Source organism: Prinia subflava, chromosome Z (assembly GCF_021018805.1).
Source record: "Prinia subflava isolate CZ2003 ecotype Zambia chromosome Z, Cam_Psub_1.2, whole genome shotgun sequence".
Lineage (NCBI taxonomy): Eukaryota > Metazoa > Chordata > Aves > Passeriformes > Cisticolidae > Prinia > Prinia subflava.
The window spans coordinates 19096890-19113015 of NC_086283.1; the positions used below are offsets into that span (position 1 = coordinate 19096890).

Sequence of the window (16126 nt, forward strand, 5' to 3'; positions counted from 1 at the left end):
TTTATTATTAAAAAAACCCCAAAAAACCAACAAAACAAATGCTTTAAAGCCTTCTTTATTATTCCATGAGAAGTGACTGATTTTTCAGCTGTCAGGTGGAGCTATTCTTTCTAATCACTTTAGACAGAGTAACTTCTATTATAAACCTCAGTCAAGAATAGCATTAAACTGCATTCACCAAAATTTTAGTATTGCCTGAGTTACTCTATCCCACTATGCAGTCTAGAAAATCCAGCATATTTTCCCCATTGATTTTCTTCATCAATCCCCATTGATTTTGCATGAAAAAAACATGGTGCATCTCAGAAAATTTGCTTTTATCTTCCTTTTCTTCAAAGATTAGAAAAGGTAGATCAAGGTTTTATAGTCTGATATCAGCAATAAAATATCTACAATTTACTTTAAGAAGAATTTATAGAGAGTGCCTCTTATGCACAGAAAGTATAAAATTTAAAAATTCAGTATCTGTGTTTATAGTGCCGTGCTTGACTGAGAGGCCGAGTGGGACAATCTTTCTGCTTTTGAATTTTTTAAATTTAATTTACTTTGTCCATCTTCCCCTCTTTATGTCAGCTGCTTTAATAACTCTTAAGTCAGGCACCCAGGGATCAAATTACCAAATCATGGAATTATTTCTGAATATGCAATCTGTATCCTCTCAGGTACAAGTGAAAATCTGCTAGCAAAAGCCACTCATCTGTATCATTGCAAATTGACCTCTCCAGTCAGGAACAAATCCAGAATACCATCATGTTTTGTTTTATAGAAGTTTCTGTTGGCTTGCTTTGCTCTATGTGCACATATCAAAATTATTTCAGAAACAAAGAGCTAAACATCTGGAAAACCCACACAGTTTGAAGCCTCGTGACATTCAGTGCCCTGAAACATGCGCCACGTAGAGAGAAACTGCACACCTAAGAGAGACACCCCTGAAAACGGGAGTGTTGAGCACATCCTAATGTTGATCTCTGCCAGATCCCCCATCTTTTAAATCACACAGCCAAGCAGTGATTGCTGTGGAGGCTCTCAGGCCATAATTCATGGGTGCACTCACCGGAGGTCATCTAGGGGGTTGGCACTTCACAAAGTGCTACAGAGCCGTGCTCAGCCATTACATTCTCCCACCTACATGTAAGCTAATTTGATTAAAGGTAGAAGATCAATCAAACTCTATTGCCTCAGAAAGATTAATTACCTCAGCACTTTCCGACTTAATTATTACTGTTCAGCCATGGGGTTAGAAAAGCCCAATACAGCAGAAGTTAAAGGGCCCAATGGGCAGGTGTGGGAGACTGGCATCTATTTTAGCCTGAGATTTGTTATCTTTAACTAATGACAGCTTCTTTCCTTTTCATTCAAACTAGGCCTAAGTGTGTTTATAGCTTGGCAACAATAAACCTAAAACATTGCTGTTACATTTCAACCTTTCTATGGAAATAAAAAGTACAGAAGATGGGAAAGAAAAAACCAATAGCATCATTAAAAAAAAATTCTATCTGTCTGCAGTCCAGTTTTTGGACAGGGAACAAGAAACGTAAGACTTTGTAGATTTATTTTTTCTTGTGCCCCAGCATGAGGTCTGAAATCCAGCTGTCAGAGCATCTTATTGATGATGTTTAAAGAGTATATTTCAGCAACTGCAGAGTTTTTGATTATCAGACAAGTCAGCATGGCAGAAAACGCAGGCATTTTTCCCAAGGAGAATGAGTTCCTTGTCTGCAGATCTGTGCTGACCCTTTCTTCTCCATCAGGCACCAGGCATAGTTACAGGGCCACCCAGGCTGTCACTGAGCTGCTGGCAGGGCTGGGGACAGTGGGGGCCAGCTCCCATCACGCCAGTGGCTGGCGGTGGCACAGCCACACCCACGGACTGGTGATGACCAGCCCTGTGTCCAGCTGGGGCTGGAGCTAGAGCCCAGAGCAGAGCTGAGACTCAGCAAACACCTTCACCCTTCGATTTCATATTCCCAGCCTTGAAGAGTCACTGCTTGCTGGACAAACTGGATTTGCTGCTTTTACTGACAGCAATTTATTTGGCCTCTCACAAATTTATCAAGCTCCTTTTTATAGTCAGGTTACATTTCATGTTCTACTTCTATACTTCCTCACTAATCTTGTCTGCAGCCCCCGAATTTCCAGCATTGGCTGGTTTAAAGGCAGCACCAGCCCATTTGCCTGTGAACTAACCCAGTGCTTCATTTTGGTTTCCAGTTCCTGCTGTTGTGTGAGAGCAGTCCCAGGCCCCAGCCAGCCTTTACCTTGCAGTTTAAACGAGCCAGTATCAATTCCTTCCTCTGTATATGGGTATCCCATTCCCTTGTTATTAACACTATTTCTTTATGCCTGGTTCTCGTGCGAATTCACCTTTCTTTAACGTGGGAAGAAGCCAACACTATTCATAACACGCCTGTTATGGTGCCAGCAACCCCCTGGGGTTTTTCCTTTTCTTCTTTTTTCTCTCTGCTAGGAGAAACCCAGGATTTTTTCACAGTCACATTAGGTGTTGGTGATTTATAGTTTATCTTTGAAATACTCAGGGTTTTTTTTTTCTTTATGTCATTTTCAGCTGGTGATTTATATACTAGTTACATACAGCAGTTCCTATGAGAATGACTCTAAACTATTAGATTTCATCCCACTGCTATTACTTCAAATCCTTAGCAAAATCCAATTCTTGTGTCATGCACACCTCCTCTTCTATTGTCAGTGATGCTTGGCTTTGAGCTAGTAGAATATTTCATTGACATATTCATGCTTTTTTATGCCAAGCTCATTAATGAAGATAATTATGGAGATTTTTCCATTCTTGTATTATTCCATGTCTTGTCATTCTTAATTACAAATGCTCCACCCTAATGTCATAATAACAGTTATTAGTCCTTCAATATACATATAGATTAACTGTATATGTATTCCTCAATGTCAAAAGCACATATCATTGAAGTGAGATAATGGAGCTAATCTCATCCTACTTTTGGGAAACCCATGATACCATTTATTGCATTATATTTATATATATCAGTTTCTTTGCAAATGCTTTCCAGTAGTGGCACTTGACCAGAGCATTATTTTTTCTTGACACCTTCTGTGTCAGAATTACAGAAAAATAAAGAAAACACAATCAGTTTTGATATCCTGGGAGGAAGATTACCTCCTCTCCTCCACATGAATGCACTGAACCTGCTCTGACTTTTAGTGTCATTATCATCATTCTTCACCAGCCTGCCTTGGTGCTCATCAACATCATCCTTATCAAAAATTAAGTCAAGGTGAAAGTGTTCTTTTAATTTTGAGGAAGAAATATATGCTGTCTTTAATCATGAACAGATGTCTTCCTTGCTGCAAACCTTCCTCTTATGTGGTTAAATACCACAGATTGCAGTCTTAATTCTTCCGAAGACTGATTCTCTGAGCTCTGATGATCACTTAAAGCCAGCAAAGCTTTGACCCAGGTACTCATTTACTCATTTACTGTCCGCAAGTTGTGCCTTGTGGAATAAATGAAGCTGAGGAATCCATATATTTAAAATTGACCTTTCCCCTTCCCCAGGGGTTGAACCCACCTGAAGGTGTGATTCAGAAACAAAAATAATCAGCCAGACACCTCTGGCAGCACCAGCTTGGCATGGCCATAAACTTATGGTGTCCACGATTCCCCTTTAGCTCTACACTTGCTGATTTTCAATGCAACATTCTTAGCTTATTAGTCACTAATTCATGTCAAATATTCTTCATGAAGACCCCTATCCTTAGTACACCAGTTTCCTCCTATTTGAAACCCTGAAATCTCAATGTGATTTGCCTCATTAACTTTAATTTTCAGCTAGCTTTGTTTATACTTCCATTTTCTTTATAGAAAATGATTGCTATTGTTTAATTGCAGATTACTTTCAGGTTTTCTGGCTTCCCCTCCACACTCTCTGTCCCCAAGGTGCAATCATTCCTCTTGCTCTGCCTAATTTCTTGGCTGAACTAGTCATATTCTATTTATTCTCCAAACAAAAGTAAAATAATTTTATTGTCTAGAGGAAAGAAAACAGATTTTATAAGGCTCTAAAACAGGTGAAGTATGAAAATTTGTCACTAATATCTTACACATGTATTAAATAACCCAATTGAACTGAGCTTTACATGTATCTTTCAACCCCTTTGATCAACATCACTGCTTACAGCCACCGAGAGGGCCCCACTGAGAGAGAATTTGCCAGGGAAGTCCAGACACAGAGAATTTGTTAGTCTTTGTCTGTGCTTGCAGTGTATTTTGTATTCAAACAGAGGGGAAAAAGAGGGGGAGGAAAGATGGTTTGGTTAATATCCTTAACATAGGAAATTATTGGAGCATCCTTATTTGAGCAACTTATGAGGAGAAAATATCTGGATACTATGTACAAGAGTGCTGTTATTTAGGGATAAGGTTCTCTACAGACCTACATGTGTTTTTATATTACTATTTACTTAGTGTGACAGCTTATTGGCATCTCTTCTTATGATGCATCTACCACACTGAACTTTATGTCTTTCTAAGGAGAGAACTAAAGTAAGAGAAGACAAATCATTTTAAATAGCCTATTTCTAATTTTAATTAGCACAGTCAATTAATTTTAAAGGTTTACATATAAATTTCTCGCAGTTTTCTAACCACTATAACCTTACAGGTTTTTTTTTCCCCTCCTTGCTTCAGTCCTAAATCAGATGTGAATTTGTAAAGCTTGCTCTCACCAATCTCTCTCAGGGTGGTGTTGTTGTGTGGTGTGGAGTTTTTTGTGGGGTTTTGTTGTTGTTGTTTTTGTTTGTTTGTTTGTTTGTTTTATTTTTAATTTTGTTTTGCTATGCTCATCTTTTTCAGTGGCTTGTAATAAACGCTTAGGTATTGCTCGTAAATGAAAAGCTTCCAAAATGCAACAATTTCCAGTGTTAGAGAAATAAATAATAGTGAAGGACTGTAGTCAGGAAGAGCAAGAGGAAGAAAACACTTTTGAATGTGGCTATGAGTGATGTCACAGCTGCCATCAGCTTTCATAGGTTGGTTCTGGACATTATTGACATCATTTCACCCCAAATCTCCCTCCTTGGCAGCCAAAGCTGAACTAAATCCCCATCAGGTGACAAATCAGATTTAATATTCCAGACAACGTCTCAGATTAAGACAGGTCAGATACTAAAGGTGTTGGGAGGGAATGAAGGCCATGCTTGCTCTGCTCTATGAACTCAGATTACCTGACTGTATTTTTTGGTCTCTTTTCACATTAACAACATTTTAGTCCATGAAGGAAGATATGCTTTGAATGCATCAAGCCACTCCAAATTAGACTAAAGAAAAAAACACCAACCAAAAACCAAGCAGAAGATTGTAGAGGAAATCATCAATTCAGAGGTAATTATACTGTTTCAGTGTTGGCTAAATGTGTCCTGCATGCACAAGTGAAGTCCTGCAACGACATGAACCCTCAGGCTCATCAGATATTTTGGGTTTCTGTCATCTGCACCAAGTCACTTTGCGGCAGCACACTGAACACAAATATGCTGTGGGTCTTCCCCTTCTTCACTTAGATGTAGGAAAGCACACAACATCTATTTAAATCTGCTTTTTTGTTCCTGCCACTAGATGCTGCCATTAATATAAGCATAAAACACTAAAAAAGGCCACAAGAGAAGCTTTCCCCACTGTAACCACCGTGCTACTTCAATTAAACTGTTTCAATAAGATACAAGTTGGAAGGGAAGAAAAATCTTCACATAAAATAAACTCTAATTAAACTGCAACTTCAAGTTTAAAACTGAGTTGTCAGGTAATTAGACAGGTGATTAAACTTTCTTCAACTTCACACTTGGAAAGACATCTGATGCCTGCTTAGTCTGCTCACAGGAATGCGTGTCAATGACATTCAGATGTCAGAGCTGAGTTACTTTTACAGCCACATCCTACAAGAGTCATGGCACATATCCCTTCTGAAATTAAAAAAAAATCTGGGCACAAAGAGCATTGGAAAATCCCAAATCTGAGCCTCTTTGTAAACAGCAAGACAAGATGCACGTGCCTGTTCTGAGAACTCCTGTACACTAGGTCCTATCCCATGCTCTCTACAGGGAAGGCCCTGGATACTGATTTCATGTACATCATTCTCACTTCAGTAAAGTATAAATATCAGTTACAAGCAACAAGAAAAAGCTGGAAAGTAAATTCAGATCATGAGTATGCAAAGCAAAAGCAGCAAATAATATATAACTTGATATTTTCTTTCTTTGGGGGTATATTTGAAGCCCTTTAAGGCTTAACTCTGTGAAGAACCCAGTTTGACTGCCTAGAATATTACTAAGGGTATATTACACCTTCAAATACATAATGTTTCCAACACAAGATGAAAAACCTCTGATGGTTCTTGTCAGATGTCTATCAACTTGGAAAACATAATGTTCAGGCATTACTTCAGGAAACATATCACCTTACAAATTTTAAAGTTAAGCTTAGGTAATAGTTTACAAATTAAAGAAAAAAGGGGGCACACCTCATGTGTGCAAAAAGCCCCTGAGGCTCTGGTGGTGGGCAGCTAAGGCAAAGGTAGAGGTATGATTACCAAGAGCCAGGCTGAATGTGGCAGAGCCAGCTCGGAATGGGAGAGAATGATCTCTGCTGGCTGCTGGATTTGCCACTGAAGAGTGTAACTACCTTCTGCAGCTATTTCAAGTGCATAGCACTCACTAATTCATTCTTCCTGATACACTAAAGCAGCTGAAATCCACCTTTTGGGCCAAGTTTGCCCAGAACAGATGTATTTTCAAATCACTTATTAAGCCGCTAACAAGGCCTTAGAGGCCTAGAGACATTCAGGTGTCTCTTTATCAATGGCACGGTTCAATTTAATCCAGATAAGGAGCCTCTGGACGATTAACAGTTGACTAAAGTTCAGTGGAGTCTCCAACTGGCTATCACATCACAGCACAGCACAGAGAGCAGAGCCAGTACCCACAGCTCTCGCTCCTGTTGATTCTGCCTCCGTGTTTTTGGCATCACAAGAAGGCAGTGGCAATGGCAGAAGATGACAAACTCTTCTGAGATTATTACTACACACCATCGCTACTTTCAAAGGACAAATCAAGAATCCCTTATTTCTGGAGACTACAGTCTTTTCACAGAGCTGCTCATCACCCACATGTTCCCTGTTAAACTACAGCACACAGCAGTGTTGGAGAGGGAAATGTTAAAAAATGCCAATTCCCTCAGCACAGTGTTTATGACCATTAGGGCAACAGCATTAACCTTCTCAGAAAGCTCCTCTGTGCACAGCACACCAGCTCCATAAAAACACCAGCTCATCCATAAACCCTTAACAGCTCCAAGTGTTTCATTTCCAGCAGCCAGGCCTCCCATTTTTAGAGACAGAGCGCTCCTTCCGCAGTGCTAAAACCGACGCTCGCTTTCAACAATTACCTGTAGGAACAGAAATCCCAGTGACTGGCTGACTGCAAAGACTGAGCGAGACGAGCAGAGCTCTGCACTTACTGGACTCGGGGTCGGAGTTGCCGTCTCCCTCCGTGCGGCTGTTGGGGGACGCCTGCTCGTAGAACTCTTCCTGGGGGAAGCCCAGGGGCAGCGGGTGGGACGCGCTGGCCCCGCTGGTGGGCTCGTGGTCCCCGAGCCCGCTGTCACTGCAGCTTTCCTGGGAGCCATCTGGCAGGTGGAACGTGACGCGGCGCTGGGGCTACAAGGAAGGAACAGAGACGACATGGTTTTCCACCACGGTAATTGCTTAATGCGGCCAATTTAGGAAATGCGTTATTTCGGTTATCTGCTGAGGACGCCTTGCCCGGAGTTGTGCAAAATTTCAGGCTTTCATGAGCTGCCTTCAAACCTGCTGCACCTGACAGCACTGCTCGCTGCTGTTTTTTTAAGAATGTAAGCCCTGATGCAAAATGAAAGACACCTCAAACTAAAGAGGTTCTGTCAGACTTCACAAGTCTTTGGTTACCTTTTGTATATTGACTTGGAGATTTCAATCACTTTTTGAGGCTCAATTTATTTCACTGCTGAGTTTCCTAGTTTTCAAAAAACATTTTCTTTCCCATTAAAAGCTGTTCCACACTTCTGGGCCTAAAAAATGTGACACATTTATAATGCTGTTGGATTCTTCTAAGGCAGGGAAAGAACAAACAACAAACAAGTCTTATGTACTGAAAACAATTTTAATAGATTTTGCACAGGCATAAAGCTAATGAATGAAAAGTAGGTTCCCCTGGTCTCCTTCAGACATTTCATTACAACTCCTTTGATTTTCACTATACCACAGACCTGTACCTTAACTGTAAAAGGCTGGAAGCTGGGAGTCAGGGAGCTGAGGATGGAAAGCAGACATGGAAAGAAGGGCCAGAAGAAACAAAGAACCCGATGCACCAGGCACAGGACAGAGTTTTCATTACCTAAGTGACTCTGCATGATTTAGGAACTGAATAATTGAAATGTAAATCTCTCCAAGTATTAAAAGAAAACGTGAACAAACGACAAGAGGCTCTCCCTCTCACTGTGTCTGATATCCATGTTTTGGCAACTTGAAACATGAAGATTGAAAAAAACCCAAAAAACAAGCAGTTTAAAATATTCTTATGTTATTGTTACTGAAAATTGCATTGAAAAGGCAACACACAACTTTCTAGATGCCAAACTGCTGGGATTAGCAAAGCTGAAGACCAGACTTTTGATGCAATTGTGTAAAAAATGTATATAGTGTTTATAAAAGAGCAGATGTTGTCAGAGGTCCCTAGATATTTACTTCCTATAGGGTGACAGTGTTGGAAACATTCAATTATTTTTGAGTTTTTGCTAAGTTCAATTCCTCCACTTCTGCAAGCTTCTTTTTGTGACAGTGACATTATTACACATGCCCACAGACACCTGACAGACACAGCTCTGCAGCGTGTGTAGCCGAGAACATGGTAGCACCAGCCTCACCTGTGCAATTCCTGACAGAAGTGAGAGCCAGAGATTCTTAGCAGCTACCAGTGAGACACTCAGGGCTTTCCCAGAAAACCTGTATTAGTGCCTCACCACATTTAATGGAGAACTTCTCTTCTAATGTTGAACCTGCCTTCTTCTTGTTACAAAATAAATCACTTCTTCAGCCTCATCCATCATCGTCTGCTTATTCCCACCCATCTTTCTGGCATTTGGCACTTTATTCTGCTTCAGAATAAACAGACCTTATTATTTGAATCTGTTGGCTGCTCCTGCTCTCACTGCCAGTTCCCCTGTGCAGGAGCTCGCTCACTGCTCCACGCTCTGCCCAAAACCCTGCACCCAGCTCCAGCCAAGGTCCTGACAGCACTGAGCAGGATCATTTCACATCTCCTGCAGGCTCCTTTGCCATGGCAGCACAACACACTTGTGTCGTTGCCAACACCATAATGCTCAAGTCCTTTTTATTGATCTTTTCCTCATTGTTCCCTTTTTGGTTATTGCCATCGACTGCTGCAGCCTAAGAGGGACTTTTTGCATTCATTGTTCCTGCCATTTTCTTTTTCCAGATGATTTCATCTGTTTTCAAGTACACTTTGCCTTCCAGTCCTGCTTTCTTGTTTATCAAATTTTCAGATTTTAGATTGTCCCTCATTTGGCAGGTCTTTGAGAAGTATTGGAACAATTGGGCTCTGAAGAGCTGAGCACAGAATGGCTTCCCATTCCATGGGGTGGAAATGGGAGAAGACAACCCCTCTGTGACTGCTGGACAGCCTGACAGCCCACTGGGAAGAGGTTCAGCTGGTGAAAGGTTCACAGCCAGCACCCCCAAATTCCCCCATTGCACTTTTGAGGTCACCAGAAGAATTGGTCATTGAACTCCACAGTTTGCTGCCGGCAGCTGCCCCAGGGCTCTCTGCAAGCCTGGCTGGGACAGTGGTCCTGCTCCTCCTGCTGCCTTTTCCCACCACAGCTGGGTGAAAATGCATGGAGTGTTTCTGCACAGCCCAAAAAGCCAGATGGATCCACAGAAATCACAGATACGATTTACCCTATTCCACTTCACTGTCAGCTGCCTCTCAGGGCCCTATCCACACCAGCACTGTCCATCAATTCTTTCCTCCAAGCCCAAATAACTGAAGCTTTGTCGAGTTGATCCAGTGAAAACATTCTGCAATGTTTCTCATTTACTTCCTGCATTCAAAACTGCACCCAGCTTGCACAGATGTACAGCTACGACATGTGGAAAGGGAATATGCTATTTCTTTCATCTGAAATGAGTTTGGTATTCACAGTAAGAAAAAAAAAATCCACCTCCATTGCATGAGCTGTTTGTAAAGGCTGTATTTTGTGAGATTTGCACTGCCTTTGTGTTGTGTTATATCCTCTCCTCTCCAAGCTACCAGTGAATTTTAAGTATTCTTAAAACATTTTTAGCTCAAGTTTTAGCATTAGACACCCATACTAGCTTTTGAAAATCACTGGGTACTCAGTGGTTATTACTATGTACAACTGGTTACTACTTTGTGCATCTGGGAACAAAAGTGCAAACAAAGGAATATTTATTTTCAAGGTTCATTGTCAAAATACAGCAGAAGTTTTGAACCAGCTGACAGTAGAAGAGACCAGAAAGTCACCAACTCTTTTTTAATTGCCTAGCCCAGTGAAAAAAACCAAATCCCATACCCCAAGCAAAATTAAAAATGTTACTAATTAACCCTCACATTCAGCTAAAAATTGTAAATATTTAGTTGCATAAATTGAGATGCTGTTAGCCACCCGTATGATTTTAAATCAACTGGCATCAGCTAAAGGCAGTTGATTTTAAATTTGATTGTGTCCCTGGGTGTGTCACACCTGATAATGCTGATGACAGAGCACTTTCAGAAAAATGTATCAAGATGAAAGAAGCTCAGCTATTCCTCTACATGGTAGTGCTGCCATTTTCTTAATTCATGCAGGCATCAGACAACGATCTGGAACAAGTAATTCTAATAAAATTTTTCCAAAAGCCGGGACTTATCTTCTGTCACAATTATTTTGGAAATTTCCTCCTTGAGGCATTTAAATTTCAATTTATAAGATTACCAAATATCCTCAGTCTCCAGCTGCTTTTCTATTTATCTCTGAAGGGAGCTAGCACCGATAGTAATAGAATAACAAGGATTATGGTTTGTTTTATTTATCTGAATGACAGTTGGTATACTTTTTCAAAAAGAGAGAAATGCAAGCAAACCTATTATGTATTCTTAGAGGATTCTGATGTAGGAACTTGTAATACAGACAATTAAACTGATAGGGGACAATGAAGTGAAAATTTAAGGAAAAAAACATGTAGCAGTCTATAGTTTCTCTACCACATTTAAAAACATTAAATTACTCTTTATTGGTATGAGAAAAGAATTTTGCTTGCAGAGATGTCACAGACCAGACACAAATGCTGTCAGAGGTCTCATATGGCTTTCACTGCCTTTGGTAAAAACTGAGTGTGTCTGGAGGGATCAAATTATCTCAGAAAACCGCAAACCTTTTACTCTCATTATTGAAATTTATATGAAGACTGATCAAAGCCCCAAACTATTCTGTGTTCAATCTTTCACTACAATAATTAGACTGTGGCAGTGGGAATAATAAAAGATGAGTCTAAGTAAATAGCTTTGGATACACTGAAGGGATGATTTCTGGTATTATACACCAGGGGTTAGCCAATTTATAATCAAAAAGGAAAAAAAAGGTAATAGGAAAAGCAGCAGATATCAACTGAGGAACATTAAACTATTAACCTTATTATCTTCATTCATTGAAGCAAATTAATATCCATTTAAAAAGAGATCATAAAGAAAAAACATTACTTTTTAATTTATGCTGAATTAATTATATTATTTAGATGATAATTCTGATTTAAAACAGATCTTATTTAGGAGATGCTGTGAGACAGCACAAAAGAACAGAACTACTTCAACATCTCTCTCCATTAATAGCAGCCAGTAAACAAAGGAGTGGTCAAATAAATTTTTAATTTTCTCAATCACTTGTTTACTTCAAATGTAAGGAGGATATGAAATACCTTAAATAACAAGAAAATAACTATGTTTTCAAGTATAAGCTGTAAAGAAGATCCCTAATCAAACTACAATTTCCAGCTCCAGTCTTTTTATCCTCAACTATCACCTTTTGTTCCAAAACAGTAATTTTTTGTTCCACGGGCTTTCATTGAGACAAAGAGGACCCAGCAACTATCAGTGCAAAATTCTCAGAATAACATTAAAACAAACAGCCTGAGAGAATACAACAATAAACCCACTGGGAAATATGTCTTTGCGCTGAAACTCAACAGAGACAAGCCAGTATTTTCATTTTTCCTTTCCCCATACAGAGTAGTGTCGAGCACAACTAGCACAGCTCAAAGAGTTTTTCTCAACTCTTTTATCATTACGTATTTCCCATAAGTTTTGCAATCTGGCACATTAAAGCTAAGATCTTATTACATTATTTTGATGGCTTTGTCATAGGCAAAATATGTAATACAGATCATCATAATTTTTCACTCAAATTAAACTTCTCTATTTTTGTTAGCAGGGATTTGTATTTCTCTTGGAATATCTACAAAGATGCCAAACACTTTTGGTCACCATTATCACACATAAATAGAAACACTTCATTAACAACACATTACTCTTGCACTCACCTTTTCTAATTTAGCAGTGACCTTTTTATGATTTATTTAATGGACCCTGCAGTGACCTTTTATAGGACTGGGCTTGGTTTTTGGGTTTGGGATGTGGGGTTTTTGTTTGGTTGGATTTTTTTCAAAAAGAAAAATGAAGGGCTCGTCTTCTGGAAGAAGGAGAGAGGTATCATGCAAAGTGACAATACTCCGCTGATTTCAGAAGTCCAAGCCCAATGAGCATTAAGATCAGTTTTTCCCTATATCACATAAAAAAGCACCACCCCCAGCTACTACCAATACTAATAACCCAAATTATCATCTCATAAAGATGAAACTTGGTGAAAAAGTTTCTTTTCATTGAACAAGTTCAGATATTCCAGCCACTGCCCCAAATTTATTGGTTGTTTTCCTTGCAGCTCATGATTGTCTATTTGTTTGTCAAATCAAATAGACCTGATGTTTTTCCAATTTACCATATCTACCCTTTGAAATATTGGCAAGACTTTGCATTTTCAGGTCTTTCAAACTTCCAAAAGAAATCCAATAGAATCCTTTTGACATTCTTATAAAATTTTGCTAGTCCTAATAATTTAATCTCATTAACATTAATAACTGGTATCTTACATCATCATACATATCCTCACTAATTACTAAGGGAAAATACAGCATCCGGATACCTTCTGGAGAAGAGGACAATTTGATAAATACTTTTGCTTTTTCTCACTGTGATTAAAAGTCTAACTGTTCCACAGTAGTATAAGAGAAGTAAATAGTTTTAGCCTTTCATTTTTATTGATTTAAATAACTCCTCCCACTTTGTTAATTTATTTAGATGCAGAAAGCATAACCTATTAATTTCAAAAGGGCAAATAAAGGCTGGGTTGGCTGCCCAGACAAATAGAAATTCAAGCTGGGTGATTATCTTAGACAGATTTGTACATTTTCAATGAAAGAATTACTACCACCACAGAAAACCAGCAGAACAGATGGTGCCCCTACACCTGCTCAAATGGAAATAACTTTAAATTGTCAGATCTTATAGCTGGATTCACTCACACAAAGAATTTGCTCAAGTGATGAGAAATAATCTTGCAGGACTATCTTGTACCTCCAGCACTCACTTACTGAGGGTGCCTTTTAGGAATCACATGTACAGGTCCCTGCAGGCTCCTCTTGCAGGCAGGTAAAACTGCAGCGAGCTGATAAGGGAAATGTCAGATATTCCAGCTCTTGGCCATTGCAAGAGAGTTCTGTGGAAGCCTTCCCATGCAGGCAGCAAAAGGAAGGGGTTTGTAACCAACACTGCTTGCTTTGAGAAGCAAATTTTCCATTTTTTTCTGAAGTAACCGGGGGCTACGCCAACACTCCCATCTTCCTCTCTCACCACTGAGGTCATGGAACAAACTCATTCCCCCAGTCATTGCTGAACAAACGCATTATAAACCTGGAACGCCACAAATTTCTGATTAACAACTTCAAAGGGTATTTATTTCCAGACGCTAATCCTCGTTGTACCAGAGCATCTCTCAGAAGACTTTCCCGAGCCACATCTAGCAATTAAATTGTATTTTCTGGGCTTCTTGAAATAACAACAAAGAAGTGAAATAAAAGCAAATAAAACTGGAAATAACATTTAAAGCATGTCAAACATTTTATTTAGCTTTTGAAAGGCAGTTATTGTATGCTAGATGTCAAAATGATAGCTGAAAGCATGCTTTTTAAAGTTTAATTCATCTAAGCCTTCAATTTGACATGTGATTAAATAAAAATTACACATGAAAGTTACACTATGGCTGTGCTGTTGCTAAGTTTAAAAAAGAGGAAAATCTCAATTCTGATTTTTTTCTTTAATACATTCTTCAATTTCCATCATCTTTGATGTTGACATCTTGAATGCTTGATATCTGATAGGCAAAGCCATTTTATAGTTAAAAGAACATCATAATAAACAATAACACAGAACCATTTCAGCAATATTTGGCATCACTTCTGACTGTTGGCCCAGCAACATGAATCTTTTTCAGCAGAAATATTGATTTGGTGTTATTACAATTGTGAATTCTTTGTGCTAATAATTGAAATATTGAATATTTCATGAATGTACATGGGACTCTAGCTCTAATTTGATTACGCTAACTTATACATTTCAGTTGTGGCTCAGATAAATAGATTTCATGTTTCTTCATGAGCAATGGAATTCATGGATTCCTGGAATAATAAATGTTCCAGTGAATTGCTCATAGACATCCAGTGAGGTACTTTTGTATCATAGTCAAGGCTAAACCTTAAAAGCAACCCTGAGGAGGTCATTAGGGCTATAGAGACCTGGAAGAAACCTCAAGAACCTGCTTTTATTTCCCTTTGCAACATTTTTTTCTGTTCAGCTTTTCCTGTAAAGGTCAAATCTTTCTGAAAAAACGCTGGTGTGTGTGTAACCCCACAAGCCTCTGCAGGTGCTCACTTGAAGTGCCTTGGAAACGTGCTTCCATCATTTTGAATCAGGAAATGGAGCTGTTCTTATTAGTGCTTCCCAAAAAAGGGGCTTCTGTCTAATTTGGGTTCTTTGGGTTGCAAGTGTGCCGAAGTCAGAAGCAAAATAAGATTTGTGCAAGGAATGAACATTGCTCAATTTCAAGTAGAGGTGCAACACTTCAGTTGCATTTCATTCTATAAAATAAAATCTTTCCTCCCAGTGTGGATCATGATAAAGCAGTTCATGTGTAATACAGACAAGCAGTAATTTTATGTTTGATTGGCACTCTTGTAGCTGTTGAATTGAACTCATTTTATTATGGTTTTAAAAAAATTAAAAACAAAAGAAAACAAAAAAAAATCTAAAGCAGTCTTTTAAAATGAATAGCAAGGCAGCTCTTTGGCATGTCACTATCTCACTCCATTTGTTATGACAGCACACCTTTATTATAACAGCATTTTATTTGTTTTAGCAGGAAATCGATAATGTTTTATATTAAGTGTTGATTAGTTAGAATGGGAATTGATGATAGATAAAATACAAGGGAAAAATGAATGTATTTCATGCAGCTGTCAAAAAAGCATCTTGCTCTTTCTGGAGAAGAGAAAGAATAGACAAAAAGTTTTCCCTTGCCTGAAATGGACTTTGAGAAAACTGAAGACTTTCTTAAAGAGCAATGAAAGTATTCTATTTTCTGTTCGTTGTATCAGAGATTTATCCTTGCATCAGCTATCCTTGAGAAAATATCTTTTAACCACCTTGATTATCCATTCTTAATTTTAAATTTACAGTGTCCTAGCCACCAAGGTCACCTCTCTGAGTACATTCTCAAGGCAGCAATACCTACTCCACCTTGAGGTGAACTGGTTAAGGAAGAAGCAAGAGTTTCCCAAGAAAACCTGCTGGCATGTATAAAATAAAGGTCTAGGCCAAAGTTTGAAAACAGTGATGCAGTTCATGTGGTATTTGACCTGCACAAAGTAAATTCCTGAATCCCAAGATGGACACTTTTATCAGCAGCACACCCTCCAGTGGA

At 39.0% G+C, this 16126-nt stretch overlaps 1 protein-coding gene across 4 annotated transcripts in view; it reads right to left on the minus strand.

Moving 5' to 3' along the window:
* LOC134564650 (protocadherin-11 X-linked-like) overlaps window positions 1-16126 on the minus strand; it is a 438831-nt gene that overhangs the window by 118081 nt on the left and 304624 nt on the right. For 3 of the 4 annotated variants that reach the window (XM_063423638.1, XM_063423635.1, XM_063423634.1), the window contains one exon: window positions 7430-7700. In XM_063423638.1, coding sequence (XP_063279708.1) covers window positions 7430-7700 — 271 coding nt within the window. The remainder of the gene's footprint in view (window positions 1-7429; window positions 7701-16126) is intronic. The other variant, XM_063423636.1, reaches the window with a different exon arrangement.